General features: G+C 40.8%; 1 protein-coding gene across 7 annotated transcripts in view; it reads right to left on the bottom strand.

Moving 5' to 3' along the window:
- LOC100650490 (zinc finger homeobox protein 3) overlaps positions 1-15,820 on the bottom strand; it is a 403,793-nt gene that overhangs the window by 115,740 nt on the left and 272,233 nt on the right. For all 7 annotated transcript variants that reach the window (XM_048410380.1, XM_048410379.1, XM_048410378.1 and 4 more), the window contains 3 exons: positions 9,513-12,340; positions 6,181-8,928; positions 4,506-4,953 (listed from right to left, as the gene is read on the bottom strand). In XM_048410380.1, the coding sequence (XP_048266337.1) occupies positions 4,506-4,953; positions 6,181-8,928; positions 9,513-12,340 (6,024 nt within the window). The remainder of the gene's footprint in view (positions 1-4,505; positions 4,954-6,180; positions 8,929-9,512; positions 12,341-15,820) is intronic.

Raw genomic sequence — 15,820 nt, 5'->3', positions numbered from 1 at the left:
AAAATTTCTCATACGGCGATAATTGAAGTCATAAAATCAAGAAACATGAATTCATCGTGTTCTCCTGCTGCGACTTTCGTATTTATATACTTATCGTAATCAATTAATTTATGTTACTGGTAGTAGGCTAAAAGTAGGATTACTTTGAGTTATGTTCGTTCACTACGAATCTTGTAATTAACATATTTGGTTACGAGCATCTTTGTAACGGTCTATAGTCGAAAATAGACTATTTGATTAATGATTCGTTCTTAGCGGCGTTTCTCCAATTAATTGATATCGTTTTGCGAGTATAATTTGCCAGTATAGTTCTTTTGTATACAACGTTTATGCTCGGCAGAACGTAAGCAATTTATTTAGTCTAATGCTACTTTACATAAATTTCACAGGAACTACTAAGCGAAGGAACTCTACGATAATCTTTAGATATCGTTATTTAATGCGATACGACTTACCTAAAAACAAATCTAGAAACGCAAAGGGGATGATTTGTCAGGGTTTTGGGTAAAAAGGAATGGGGTGAAATAATCAAATAAGAAGTAAACCAAAGATTAGTCTTATGATAGTATAGCTTTATTTTAGACTAGAACGGAAAAATAATATAATATTAATAATATAAAATAATAATTAATAATAATAATAATAATAATAATAATAATAATTAATAATAATAATAATAATAATAATAATAATAATAATAATAATAAACTATATACATAAGAATAGTAAGGACTGACATACATAACATTGTTGTTCATACGTATAGTTGTGTTCGTCGTGCCTATATTTGTGTATTACGTATGCACAAGTGTTTCTGATCTTTAGTGTATCTAATACATGCGTATGTGTCTGTGTATTCGCGTATAACGCGTGTGTGCTGATGAAGAAAAAAGCGAGAAATTGAGCCACGCCCTCGTCGGCTGCGAGTTCGATCTCTTAACTTTTTGTTAACGTACGTGCTCGATCATACATTACTTGTTGCAAATGAACTTATTCGTGGTATTGTAGAAACGTGGTAGAATTGTTCGTTTAGAAACGTTCTACTGGAAGCAGATCCAGCCTCTACGTAAATCTACGTCGAACAAGGTTTAACACTTTACTGGTATCGTTGACTCATATAGAATAAATTTCGATATAGTACTTTAATTATAAAATGTCATTTCCATTCGTCATAGATAAAAATAAATCTTTAAATATTTTTAAAAACTTAATATCTCAATTTATTACGAATAAATCCTTATTTTCTAAAATGCTTTAAAAGCATGAACGAGTTGTAAAGACTCCGTTCGAAGTGCTAAACGATCACGTTTACAACGTGAAATATGAACACAGGCTAAAGCAATGTATCCAATCTGCAAACTGTTATAAGATATTTATAGGATTTAAATGTTAACGTACGTACTCTACGTTTAATATTAACATTGTTAACAGTCTTGTTTGATAGGGTATCAAGAATACTAACAAGCGATGACTGGCAATAATTCGTGTTTATAGATACAATGATGCTAGTGACACAAATAAAGCGTATACTGAAACAAACGAACTAGATCTACAAAGATCGACTGAAAATTTCACGTTCCAGTTATCCGAAAAAGTTGGCGACGCTTAAGAAATCGATAAAAGGGGAAGATTATGAAATTATAAAATAAAAAACTAGAATAAAGGGGATTCTATTCTAGAAACTAGGATTCAAGTCGTAGAAGAAAGAAAGGGAAAAGAATACAACAGCGATGTATACATCGAGTTTTCAGGCTGTTCAAGGTCGGTACGAGATCGAGTCGATTCGTTCATGTGGGCAGACGAGAGTGTGACTATCACAAAAAACGATAATGAGAAAGAAAGACAGATTTTTTAGGTGCGCGGGACTCATAAATAACTAACGCATAAAACAATAATAATAATAATAATAATAATAATAATAATAATAATAATAATAATAATAATAATAATAATAATAATAATAATAATTAGTAGTAGTAGTAGTAGCCCTGATTAAGGTCGATGTCGTCGTAAAATGGCAAAATAGGATCGTGTCGCTTCGCTGCGAAGGAAGAAGGAGGACGAAACGAAGTTATGTTATGCGATGACACCGAAACAGGTTCGGCTGAGATTGACGCATACGTGTGAATGTATGAACAAGATGATTCAGAATGAATTTCACGTTTCGTACCTAGATGCTATAAAAAGTATCGAAAATCAACGCAAATTTGTTATATTATATTATATTATATTATATTATATTATATTATATTATATTGTTATATTTGTTAAAACATATATTTGTTATATGAGATATAACGTAACTTATATATCAATTTAAAAAAGGAAAGTACAGCTCGAATTCTTTTATTACTAATACTAATTACGATTGTTTGTTCAAACAATCAGGCTCTATGTAATGATAAAAATATACTTAATAAAACTCCAATAAGTAAAGTTCATATAAATGAAGTTCATATAAATCAATTTAGTCATTAATAGTCGAATGAGATCGAAACTAAGAAATTATTTATGTTTCGTCAAATGGGAGATTTTTAAGAACATCGAGGGTAAGACGTAAATCTCGAAATCGAAGTAAATATACGCAAGTACTAATAAAATACTAATTTGGGCATGGTCGTCGCTTAGCCCATCACGTTTGCTGTTTACCTATCACATACACGTCATGATCTCAAAACGCAATAATTTTTAAAGCAAGTATCAAATACAAATAGCGCCAAACAGAGCCTTAAATATATAAATCTCTTTACTGTTTAAAATGTTTAAAAAATTTTGTTCGTGATAGTAATTATAAAATGCCTAATTTTTAACCTAACTTATATACGAAATTTCCTAATTGTCTTCCATAGTGTAAAATCGGTAACGCTGAGAAACAACAAATTAAAAATTAAAAAAAAAAAACTTGTAAAAAGTTTTCAAATTCGTTCGTAAATGTATTTCTAAAAATGGACAACAAATTGCTTAAAACGCCATAATTCTATAATATCAAGTTCTCGTAATTCGTCGAAAAATGAAATCCATTTTGCATCACTGTATACTCCACAGTATAATGCACGTATGTATGTATGTACTAACGCATATGTAACCCGTCACAAGAAAAAGATAGATAGAGTCGATTCTCTGGCGGTCGTTACGTTTGTTGGAGGCCAGAATCGGGACCGTTCGAGATAAAGGGGCCCTATCCGAGCCTCGGATAACAGCGAGGGCTTTGCGAAGTGTATTTACAATGAAACGCTTCAGGCGCAACAAGGAAAAGGCACTGGACGTAAGATGACACGATGTTGGAATGGCTTTGCGACTATGCATAATGACGACGACGACGACGACGACGACGACGACGACGACGACGACGACGACGACGACGACGACGATGATGATAAGTATGACGCATATCGAAGAACAAGGATGGTGAAGAGGGGAGGGACGAAAGGTAAGAGTAAAGGGAGTGAGGAGATAAGGGACGATATTTTGCTACACTATGTAGGAATTAAAGGCATTGTATTCTCCGTTCTTTCTGGCTATACTATAATGAATCAAACGCTTCGAGTAATAATCGAAATGGATAGTTACTAAGGATCCATTATAAAATATAATAATAAAATTGGTAATAATTTGCAATATAGTCTATAACTGTACAGCAACTTATAATCAAGACGCGATGGGTATTACTTCTTCGTCATCGTTTTCTTCCACTTTCATGATATTCTCACCTAGTTACGTTTATTCATGGGTTTCTGTATATTTCACCAGTGACCATATTAGATCGATATTAGATTAATTAAGTTCAACATGTTTAATGCCTGATATTCTCACGCATCATGGTATGCTCGACACTTGCACGCTTTTTTTAAAACTTGTGCTCTTTTCTAAAAATCCCATTCTTCGGAAATCAACTCACTCGCACACTCACTCACACATACGTTTTGTATTTTCGTTTACTCTTTTACGTTCGCTCTTTCTTTTTTTTCTTTTTAGTCGCGTTCTCCCTTACGCTAGAAATAGTCATCTGATAGGAACTTTCAGTATTGCCTAGCTCTGGATATATTATTATTCGCACTATACATATAAAGATTTGTCGAGATTTCGCTTTGTTTTTTATTTCTTTTTTTAAATTTCTTCCATTAGAAATTCCGTAATCGACGGGCCCCCTAGAGTATCACACGGGCCAAATTATACAGTATGCGTACGTATACACGCGGTAAAGGGACACGTGCACAACATACAACGACGGTGACTCGCACGGGTTCGAAATTCTTCATCACGACAACAATAAAAAAACAGCCAGAGAAAAGAGTAGAAAAGAGAAATCTCATTGAGGAGATGAAAATTATTCTTGCGTTGCAGACGCAAAATAGGCAGTTCAAGCATCGACGTATCGAAACATCGACTACAAAGAATAAGAAAGAAGGAAAAATGGAAAGACAAATATCCTGCGTTTCAAAATTTCGAACTCGTCGCGGGCCAAACGATCGTTTACGAGTCTAAGAGGTCAGCCAGACACTCACCGGCCGTGGTGGTAGCTGTGCTAGGTGCTGCGGTACCCGGGTGTTGCTGTTGCTGTGGCTGGAACATCGCCGTAGGATGGAGGAACAAGGATCCGTACATCATGTTTTCGTCCGATTGCTGCTGCTGGCCGGCTTGCTGGTTACCAGGCCCGACCACCGGCGAGCTACCGATTCCTGCTGCGCCACTGTTGCCACCAGGAACGATCGGTGCGCCGGGTGTTGGCGGCACGAGGCTACCATCCTCGACGGCGACACGCACCGATTCGATGTGTCGCCGTGAGAATACGTGCTCCTGGAGCGGTGACTTGGCCGAGTATCGAACAGAGCAAAGCCTACATTCGTCGGGCCCGGTCGGACCGCGATGAGGTTGGACGGCCGATCCTTCGGCTGGCAAACCTGCCGCCAATCTAGCTTTCTTCTCCTTCGCGCGGGCGTTCTGGAACCACACCTGCCACTCCTTTCTATTAGATCGCAAAGTCCATTGATGACTCGATTATCGTCAATAGGGTGATGTAATTGGAGGAATTATTGTGGAGTTGGTGAAACTTCGGACATTTAACAGATAAGAAGAAAGAGGTATAGATATTAATTGCTATAGAACTCCATTTATCTGAAATCCAGTTATAGGAACGAAATCTTCGCTAGTGCATCTTTAAACGAATTATTTATTTGAGGTGATAAGCTGTCAATTAATTTTCACAAACACCGGAGTATACCTAACTACGTAGTTTTTTAGAATATACCCAATGCGTACACTAGTCATACAATACACTTGCTGTCTCGTTTCGCGGTCGCTAATAGATCGGCGCAAAGAAGTATCGGTTAATTGTTGCTGCTTGCGTCTCTCGGTAACTAAGAAGGCGTCGCTACCCTGTTCGCTATATCTATATCCGCCGGAGTTGACGAAAGGCGTTGGGATTTGAATTTCGAAGGTGTTCTCGAAACGTCTCAATGGGCGTCGAGCACTCGACCTTGTTTGCAATTGTTAGCTTTTTTGGGTAGCTGACTCGAGGCCTATGATCACGGCAAAAACGACGGATTTGGACTAACGATCGGAACCGCCTAAGGTCGATGGGTGTATAATTAGCTCGTGTTTGAGTAAACACGGTTTCTTGTGTAGCGGATTTACTAGGCAAAAATCATAATGACTTTTGTCGACAAGTACCGCTGCATATTGATCGATTTATTTGAACGTCAACTCTTCTTATATGAACGAATAATTTCTAGAAGTAGGGAAAACCAATGTGATTGTACAAATATTATACCAACTCTAGTTATGCAGTCACTGTTTGTTCTTCCATAGGTTAATATAAATGAAGTACTACTGTAATTGGAAGTTTGTTGAGGATTCGTATAGTGTTTGATGTTTCTCATGCAGAGTTGTAAAATGCAGATGCAATAAATCAGAGTAAAGGTAGGAAATAATAGCGTGGAAAGAATTTCATTTATCTAAATCGGTCGAAGAATTTGAAGATTTTTGAAATTATGTTTATCTGTATCGTTACATCGAAGTTATATTTATATTCATTTAAAATTGCATAATTTTTCATTGTTCCAATCCACGGATAGAAAATAATCTTTACTTTAATTAAAATAATCAACTGCCGCGAGAGAAGTTATTGCGAAGCTCATGCACGATAAAATAGAACTCAGCATCGAAATAAAGATTGCTCACCTGAACTACGCGCTTCGGCAGTCCGATCTCGCGCCCGAGCATCTCGCATTCGGCCATCGTAGGCGTCTTGTAGTCCGAGAACAGCGACTTCATCACTTTCACCTGGGTAGCGGACATCTGAGTGCGATATCTCTTGCCGCTGGACTGGCCTGTTCCGCTGCCGGTGCCGGTAACCGGCGGGCCCGCGGTACTTCCGGTCCCCGCCGATGCGGGTCCCTGTCTGGAGCTCTGTGTGCTCGAGGCTGGACTCGCCGGTCCACTCTCGTCGTCTAGAAATTCAGTAGTCTCGCTCATGCTATCGTCGTCGCAGATACTTCTTTCGGAAAGGTCGGTCAATGGACCGCAATCGCTACCACCGCGAAAATGTGCACCGTGTTGTTCTTCGAGAAGATTACTCAGTCCACCGAGACTCAATTTCATCGGGCGACTCAAGTCTACCGGTTTGCTCAGATCCAAAGGAGATTCGCCGCTGTTACCACCTGCCTGATGGTTCGCGGTTTCTTGTTTACCGTTACTGGCGTGAGCCTGCAGCTCACTGATATATCGTTTCATCGACTCCTCGTAATACTTCTTCAAGGATGCCTCCATATCGGTGTTGAAAGGTGGGAACAGAGGAGGCATCATATTCGGCGTGCTCGGGTTCGAAGGAGCCGACTCCATCGAGAGTTCTTCGTCGGGGATATTATCGATATTTACTTCGCCACGCGCGACTTGGTCGGCGTGTTTGCTGCTGAGATGTGATTCTAATGCCGATTTCACTTTGAATAACGCTGGACAGAACGGACAACGTTTGTTTATCACCTGGCTGTGCGCGCGGAACTGACCTTTCCGTTCCCGAGCACGTGTATTTTGAAACCACACTTGAACAACACGTTTTTTCAGACCGACCTCGCGAGCGATGGTTTCTAACATCTTTCTCGATGGATTCGACTCGACTTGGTACTTCTGGTACAAGTAATCCAGCTGTTCGGGCAGTATCGTCGTTCTCAATCGCTTGTCTTTTGGCTGCTCGTTGTGCTCGGAGATCGGGCGGCTGTCACCTCCTGCTCCTTCGTCGAAATCATCGTACCTTCTCTTTCTCTCCTGCATCATAGCGATCAAAGGATGAGGACTATCGGTAGCTACTCCAGTGGTAGCGTTCAGTGCTTGTTGCTGTAGAATCCCGAAAGGTGAATCTGGTGGATAAGCCGGTGGGAAAAGGGATGGGTTCATGATATGTACCAGCTGATGTTCGCGCCACAGTTCGAATCGCCCGAACATCAAATTACACTTGTCGCACTGAAAGCTACCTTCCTTCGACTCGGTTTGCGACTGCGATTGTTGTTGTTGCACTGGTTGTTGCTGTTGCTGTTGCTGCTGCTGCGACTGTTGCTGAGGCTGTTGATGCGACTGTCCCATTGTCGTCTGCTGCTGCTGATGAGGAGGCGTGGTGGTGTTCAGTGGTTGCTGCAACTGTTCCGCGAGAGCGGGAGCGTTCGTTGGGTTGCTGGAGACGGCGTTAGCAGTGGTGGTGGTGGAACTGCTGTTGCTATCTTCGGAACTAAGAACCGCGGCAACTTGAGCCGCGGCCGCCTGCGCTTGGGCGCTCCTCTTCGCGTCCTCCTCCTTGAAGCAGTGCGTCTTCTGATGACGTATGAGCTCGTAGTATCTCTGAAACACCAGCAAACACTTCTTGCATTGGTAATTCAAGCCTGGGGTCCGCTGGAAGCGGCCTGAACCGTCGTCGCCCTCGCGGCTGCCCGTTGTCACTGGCTCAGCGGCTGGCTGATTCTCGTACACTTTTCGTGCTTTCTGTCTAGCGTTCTGGAACCATACCACGATCACGCGCGGGCTCAGTCCAAGCAGCTTGCTCAGATACTCCAGATCGTCGTCCTTTGGGTACGCGTTGTTTTCGAAGAACTCCTGAAGTACTTTGATCTGGTAGTCGGTGAATCTTGTTCTGTTAGCTCGTTTCCCGGAACTGCCACCCGACGAGTTGTTGCCATTGGTGTTTCCACCGAAGGAGTAGTCGGTTGGCCCACGGCCAGGGCTCAGGGATCTCTGGGGCGTTAGAGCCATAGCCGCAATGGCGCCTGGAACGACACTACCAGCTCCGGGATTGGGGCTGGCAAAGTTTTGTGGTGTCAACTTAGGCGGGAGCATAGGAGTGCTTGGAGCGTTGGTTGTCGATGAAGCGTGCGATGACACATCGTGATGAATTCCAGAGAACACCGAGCTCATGCTGAGCGCCGGTGAATGCGGTCTCGACTGCTGTCCACCGGAGCTTCCAGGAGAATGATGCTGCTGTTCTTCTTGATGCTGCGATTGTTGCTGCACGTGACACTGCGGCTGTTCTTGAATCTCTTGTTTTATTTCACTGGCCTGAGATGTATTCACGTTCGTGGTTGACGGTGGCGGTGTTGCTTGCTTGTTTGGACTTTTGTCATCCGAGGAACTGCTTCCAGATACGCTAGAGTTCAGCGGTGTCACTTTCGCCTCTCCGGTTTTTTCATATTCTTCGAGATTCAGAGTAGTGCTAGGCGGATTGTTGAAGTTGTACGGACTGTCCTTGTTACGTTGCCGCTCTTTGAACAACGTGTTCCTGAACCAGTGTTTGATCACTTTCGGCGGTAACCCGCTTTGAGCCGCCATATCTAGAATCTGCTCCTCGCCGGGAGAATTGTTGATGTCGAAATGCGCTCGTAATATCTTTAGCTGTTCGTCGGTTATGCGCGTTCGCGCTCGTTTCTGCGAGGCAGCCGCGTTTGCCTGTAAGAAAAGGTCGCCTATGCTTTCTTTCTTGTTCGCAAATTCGAGTACGATTTACCACGCTGATATACGCTTTCAAATAGAGTATCTGCTTTTAATTCGTTTTTTATATACTCTAACATACCGTAGTTTCTCGTGAAGGTTGTTTATTGGAAGAGAACGAGTATACGATCGAAAGATGATATGATAATGATTGCAAATTGAAATGTTAATGAATATGAAGATCGATATTACATAGAATAGTCTCGAACTTACTTAGTTTCATACTGACAATTTTCTATAATCATATAAATTATATTTATAAACGCCTTAGATTACTCTCGTAACAAAGTAATTATATGGCGATAAAATTCTAAAATAATTAAATTAACATAACAACAGATAATAAAGTTTAACTGCAGATTATAATTATATTTCGATTATAGATTACGATTTTTAAAAAAGCAGAGAAGAATACCGAAAATTATTAAAATTCATAACAGAAAAATGACGGCTTGACTAAATAAAATACTAACTAACTTAACGAAGAAATTTAAACAAAATATAATAAATCTCTATAAAGAAGGAATCATAAAGCTACTCACGGCTGCTACTTGCTGTTGTTGCAGGGCGAGATGTTGCTTGGTCAAGAGGTCAGCTTGAGCATTGATAGGCGGATATCCGGTAGCTGTTCCATCGTACGGCGGTGGTGGTAGCATCATCGGTACCAAAGGTGGTTGTAAATTCATAGCAGCCAAGGCAGGTATTCCAAGCGGTAAACCCATCATACCCATCACCAATCCAGGATATTGTTGGAAATGCTGCTGCAGTTGAGACGCAGCCATAGCGTTTAAAGCAGCTTGCATTTCGGTCATCTGTTGCGCAAGAGTCAATTGTGCATGCTGTTGTTGTTGTTGTTGCTGCTGCTGCTGCTGCTGTTGCTGTTGCTGTTGTTGTTGAATATGATGCTGAGGATTTGTCGGCAGTACAGTTGGAGTCGTAGAATCTGTACTCGATACTGGCGTATTGCTTAATGCTGGAGTTGTTGCTGGGGTAGTAGAAGTAGCCTCTGGAGTCTTACTGACACGATCTTTGTTCTCATTAACCTCCTCTTTCTCTTTTTCACGTTGTTCTTTATCCGAGGAGAGATCTTGCGGTTGGCTAGAAGCTGGTGTCGAGCTTCTAGGTCCGGACGACGTAGAAGAAGACGTTGCAACAGTCACTACAACGCTCTTCTTCTCGTATTCACATTTAAATTGCTGAGCATATTTCTCTAAGAATTCGCGTGGCACCAGATCACGGTGTACTTCTTCGCAATGAGCTTTCAACACCCAAACGCTACTAAATTCCTTGTTGCAATGCTGACAGGTGCTTCTAGTCAGTTCTGGTATAACGTCATCATCAGTATGTTCTTCAGCTTCTTCCTCTCGTTCACGAGCAGCTTGAGCAGCTAGCGCCTGTTTCTGTTGCTCCTGCTTCTGTTGTTCTTGCTGAGCTTGGAGCGCCGCAGCAGCTTCTTCTTCTTTACGCTGACGTCTTTGGTGGTTTTCATTGAATTGCATAACCAGATCGAAACCGAAACTTTCTAGAAGATGCTTGTACATTTGCGACGTCTTGTGACGAGGCTGAGACAAAATATCTTGCGTTGTTTGCGAAGAATGTGTACTCTGCTGCATGTGTTGTTGTGGACCAGGTGTTGTAGATGAAGGAGGTGGAGTTTTCGCTGGTGTGGATGATGCGAGCTGTTGAGATGCAGCTAGTTGTTGAAATAACGCCAATGGATTGCTAAATATACAGTAGAGCTGTTGGTGAGTGGCAAGCTGCTCCTGATTGACAAAAAGAGCACTGCATCGAGGGCATGACAACATTGTTGCGCTGTTTCCAGAGGTGCTGGTGTTAACCGGTGGACTATTTGGGCTGCTTGGCGGAGGCTGTTCGATCAATGGACGTGCAAGATCCAACTGACCACTGGCGGCGAGGTCTGGCAATTTACTGGCCCTAGTCTGGTGCAGAACGCTCCTCATGTGAATGTCCAAAGTACTGCCTTGTGAGTAAGCTACCTTACAAATGTTGCACTTGTAAGGTTTCTTGTCCTGGTCTTGCTGAGAATCAGGGGATTCCGTAGGACTAGCAGGCGGTACCACAGAGATCAGTGTGTTGTTGTTACCCTGCTCTTGCATTGCTCTCTTCAACTTATGTAGATGGCTCACGCTGTTGTAATGAACTAACAGAATATTCTTCTGGGTAAAACTCTCCTTGCAAACGTCGCACTTATACGGTCTATTAGGATCCAGATACTTCTCCATGGGATAGGACATCTTTTCCCCTTTGCGGTGCAACAGCGTCTTGTTGTGTCCAGTCAAGTAACTCTGCCTGGTAAACGCAACTTTACAGCGATGACATTTGAACTTTCTTCCCGGATCGTGATACGAGTCCTCAGCCACTGTTTGACTATTCAAATAATCTTCTAAAAGACGTTGCTCTTTGTGTAATGGTGATGAGTCGCTTGCATCGCTCTCTTCCTCCTCCGCCTTGCTGGCATCATCCTCGATATTCTGTTCTCCAACCAAATTCCCCTGTCTGCGAAGAGCTTCCTCCGTGAGAGCTTGAAGCAACGGATGAGCGTGCAGCAGGCTCTGCTTGTACTGCGCGAGTTCGTCTTCGTGTAGATCCGCGTGAGCAGACTCCAGGTGTCTTTGGAGAGCCTGGACCGAGCGAAACGATCGTCCACAGAGAGCGCATTTTGTCGCATCCCGGATCGCATGATACTGCGAGTGTTGTTGCAGCTTTTCCAGAGTCTTGAACGCGAGACTACACTGTCCGCATCGATACTTGTAAACGTGCTTCTCGCTAACGGCGAGAGTGGGTGTAGTAGCTGGGTGAGTTTCCCTGTGATGTTGCTGTAGTTCTTCCAACGAGCGGCACACGCGTCCGCAGACAGTGCATCTGGTGAGCTCCTCGATCTCCTCGTTAGCTCCACGTTCGCTCAAATCCTCCTCCTGCGGCTGTTTCGTGGTGGTTGTCGGTGAAGTCGGCATGGTTACGGCTGGAGTCGAAGTGTTTCGCGGATTGTTGTTCAGCCAATGGCTCTGGTCCACCAGTAACAGCAGTCGTTGTAAGCCGTCCGCGTTAACCGAGTGTATTTGCATCACGTGTTTCTCGAGCGCGGAACGCTCTTTGAAACCATCCTGACACAGCGGGCACAACAATTCAGGCGGCGACTCTTCCTTTACGGCCTCCGCTTTGTCCTCGGCATCCTGGACATGAGCCACTTGCAAATGTTGCCTCAATTCTTCGCGCGACGTCGGCTGATAAGTGCAATACGGGCAGGTGACTTCCTCGTGCTCGTTCTCCGGCTCTTGTTCCGGCTCCTGATCGTTATCCGGCTCCTGTTTCACCTCGCTGCCGCAGTCGCTACCTTCCTCTCGTCGTTCTGTAAAAGAAACAGTAACAAGGATTCGCTTGGTGATCGAGCAGTCTCGTCGAGCTTAAGATATTTTTCGTCGCGTGAACGGTATTATTATATCGACAGCGCGAGAAAGATAAATTCTTAACTGGTGTGCTGCTGATCTGATCGTTGATAAAATGATTTTTCTAAATAGAATTAGTTTAAATTAATAATCGTATACAGAGGCCTTTATATTTACGAAATAAATCAACGGTAATAAATGATTCAGCAGACAGTTAATCATAGTTGGGCTACTATTATCTAGTAAGATATAGTTAGATAAGTAGTATAGAAACTTTGTTAGAACCCGAAGAACCTTCCTTTCAGCAAACTCGCCTCTTTTATTTTAAATATGTACTTTAATTTTAATTTTGGAGGTGTTTTAATGCAAAGCATCAAAATTTCCGAACAGTGAAAACCGGAAATCACGATGGTTACACACCGTGCAATTGGGCCGCATTAATGTTAACAGTTTTGATTCGTGCAACATAAATTCTTGTGCCTTAATATCACGATTACTATCGGCCGATAACGCGAACCTGTAATTCCCCCTTTCTATTAAGGCGTCGATAAATCGTCGATCGACATCAAAAATCTTAACAGCCGAAAAAATAACCATTAATCTTGCAGCTGCATGCGAACAGAGGCATGAGTCGATAATGTTGTGAGAGAAAGTAAATTACGTTGAACGGCAGCGAAAGCATTTCGTCCTGTGACGTTCGATTTCGTTGTTCGATGTTACATTTCGTTAAAATCGAATTCTGTTCTTTTATTCTAACTTTATATTAGATATCTCATAATCGAGATGTATCCTTCAATCAACTGATATAATTTGTAATAAATTATCGAATAATGAGAGCAACCCACGATTGTCAATATAGAAACGATTGTAACAAAACATCTATTCCTATATAGTTATATACACAACGACAAACGTGCAAAACAATTAATATATTTCGATAAAAATTTAAACCAATCGCTTCCAAAAATTCTAACATTCAACCAACGCTAATAAATTTCGATCGAATTGCTAAAATCCATCGTAGCGGTCAATGGGACTGTGAGCAATCAATTAATAATCAATGGAAAAATGCCCACGAATTATTTAAAAGAAAACAATCAATTAAAAAAGAAAAGAAATTCTCACAAATTTCTAATCGTTTGTAAAGAACCAATTTCCTACCAAGCGCTGAGAAATCAAATTACCGATGAAGCTTATGACTCAGTGGTATAATCTCGTCATAATGGATATACGTAGAGAGGCAACAGCCTTGTCCCTAGAGCGGGACAATCGATGAAAATTAATGTAACGTTAAAGAGTTTTGGTAACAACGAAAAGTATCGAGGGAGAGCTACGGTGGTGCGCAGACATCGCAGATGCTTCCTTGTCCGTATAACAATACCGCTTGAAATTATAGATTGCCGACGCGAAATTATCGATGGGTCGTTCCTCCAAAATAAAGGGAAGACCGCCTATTCGCGTGGTCTGCCATTGTCCAAAACCGCATTTACATCGAACAGGCGTCAGTTGCGAAGGCAAAACGCGACGATGCAACGCGTGCTGCTGGGTTTCGCTTTGTACACGATGCTGCAGTTCATGAATAAAAATCCTTCGCGCGATTTCGTGTCCTTTCAGACGAGAAATTTTGCAGAATATAGGAAGAATATGAAAGTATAGAAACTTTGAAGAATGTCACATCGAAATGGAAAATTTGGAGAATACAGATAATAATATAATATATCTGTGTGTCGGGTATAGGAACTGACGATATTTAATACAAATTCGAATGGATTCCGCTACTTTTATTTTTTAGTCATCGTATTATCATTACATCGTACGATTAGACGAAGTAAAATATTTATGTTAGAGGTTTCAAATGAACGTAACAAGTAAATGACCTAATATTTATGGCCGACAGTGTATTTGTTCTGAAAATAATCAAAGCGTTTTCTACTAGGGAAAATTGATCTTGGCCCACTAAAAATTGCATATGAAATTTTACTGCCGTATGAAAGAGCTTAGAGAAAGCAATCAAGCTTTAGAATAATAATAAGAAACGACAGAATCTAGAAAATTAAGGGCTAAAGAATAAATCGATATCGTGTATTTCTAACGAAAAAATGATGAAAGTATTGTAGATCTATAGGGGGATAGTCTATTTCTTGAAGATAATGAAACATTTGTCAGAGTTGTAATACTGTGATAACAGTGACAAAATGGGAGGAACTCTGGAAGTTCTGGAGTAGTAATAGTTCGAATAGCACGTTGCGGTATACCTTCTCGTACATTTATATAAGTACAGGTCGTCGATATAATAACACTCGACATTGTGCGTGTCGAAGCACACGGCATCGCCATATGCCATGCAGAATTACCGCAATAGCATGTTAATTGCGCGATAATCGATGAAAATATTGAATTCATTAAAAGAGGTAATCTTCACGAGCGACACGCTAATCTTCTGCAAATTTATTCGTTTAAAAACGATTTAACAGATGTGAGTTCTATTTTCATACGTTCTTTCAGATGAAAAATATGATTCAACGTTCTTGTAAACATTCTGCTTTTAGTTAGTTAGTCAGATTTTAATCGTATTTAAATCGAATGCCTTTGTAATCGATTACTGTTTTCTTGTAGCATTTCCTTTCTTAATAAGTTGATCGTATTTAAATCGTATTACGATAAAAATATTTCAGAACAAACATTATGTTTCATGTAGCTGTTTAAGGATAAGCGAAGGTAAATGTATTCGGTGAAAATAATTACGACGCAGGAATAGATAGATTGAGTACTGTATATCTAAATTGATTTTACATCAGAAAATAATTTAATGATATCGTAAAATAATTATTCTCAATTATTATTCTTCTATAATATTATGATTGAATAATACGATGATTCCGTCTTCTCCGTAAAATAATTTATATCGATCGATCTTAAGAATCTAAACCGCTCCAAAGACCTAAAACTCTGTAAGATTTTGTGTGACTGACCATGTTTGACACTGTCCCTTCTCTTATGGATTTAACACTGGCAATATTCTTTTCTCAATAAATATAATTCTGAATACTTCACACTGTTTTAATGACAAATCCATAAAACCTGCGTTTCTAAATCTTCCAGGTTCCATACTACGATTTCTTTCATTATAAATTAAGAAACACACGTTCTTTTTCTTAACAAATGTAACATCGAATACTTCACGTCATTTTAGCGGTACCACGATTCAAATCAAAGCATATACATAGTTAAATAAAGGCAAGAAGCAATTATATAATAACAAGACTGCGAATGTTTATGCAATTTGATACTTTTACCAAAGTAACTAAAAAAAATGGAACATGAATCGAAATTTATTTCATCTAATAAATATTATAATGAATACTTTATCTCTGAATGCTTCAAATATTTTTCCCTATTTCAATTTTCCGTAGATGCATAGAAATTCGCTGTCTAGGACAATG

Source organism: Bombus terrestris, chromosome 11 (genome assembly GCF_910591885.1).
Source record: "Bombus terrestris chromosome 11, iyBomTerr1.2, whole genome shotgun sequence".
Taxonomy (NCBI): domain Eukaryota; kingdom Metazoa; phylum Arthropoda; class Insecta; order Hymenoptera; family Apidae; genus Bombus; species Bombus terrestris.
This window is presented reverse-complemented; position numbering and strand designations above follow the sequence as displayed.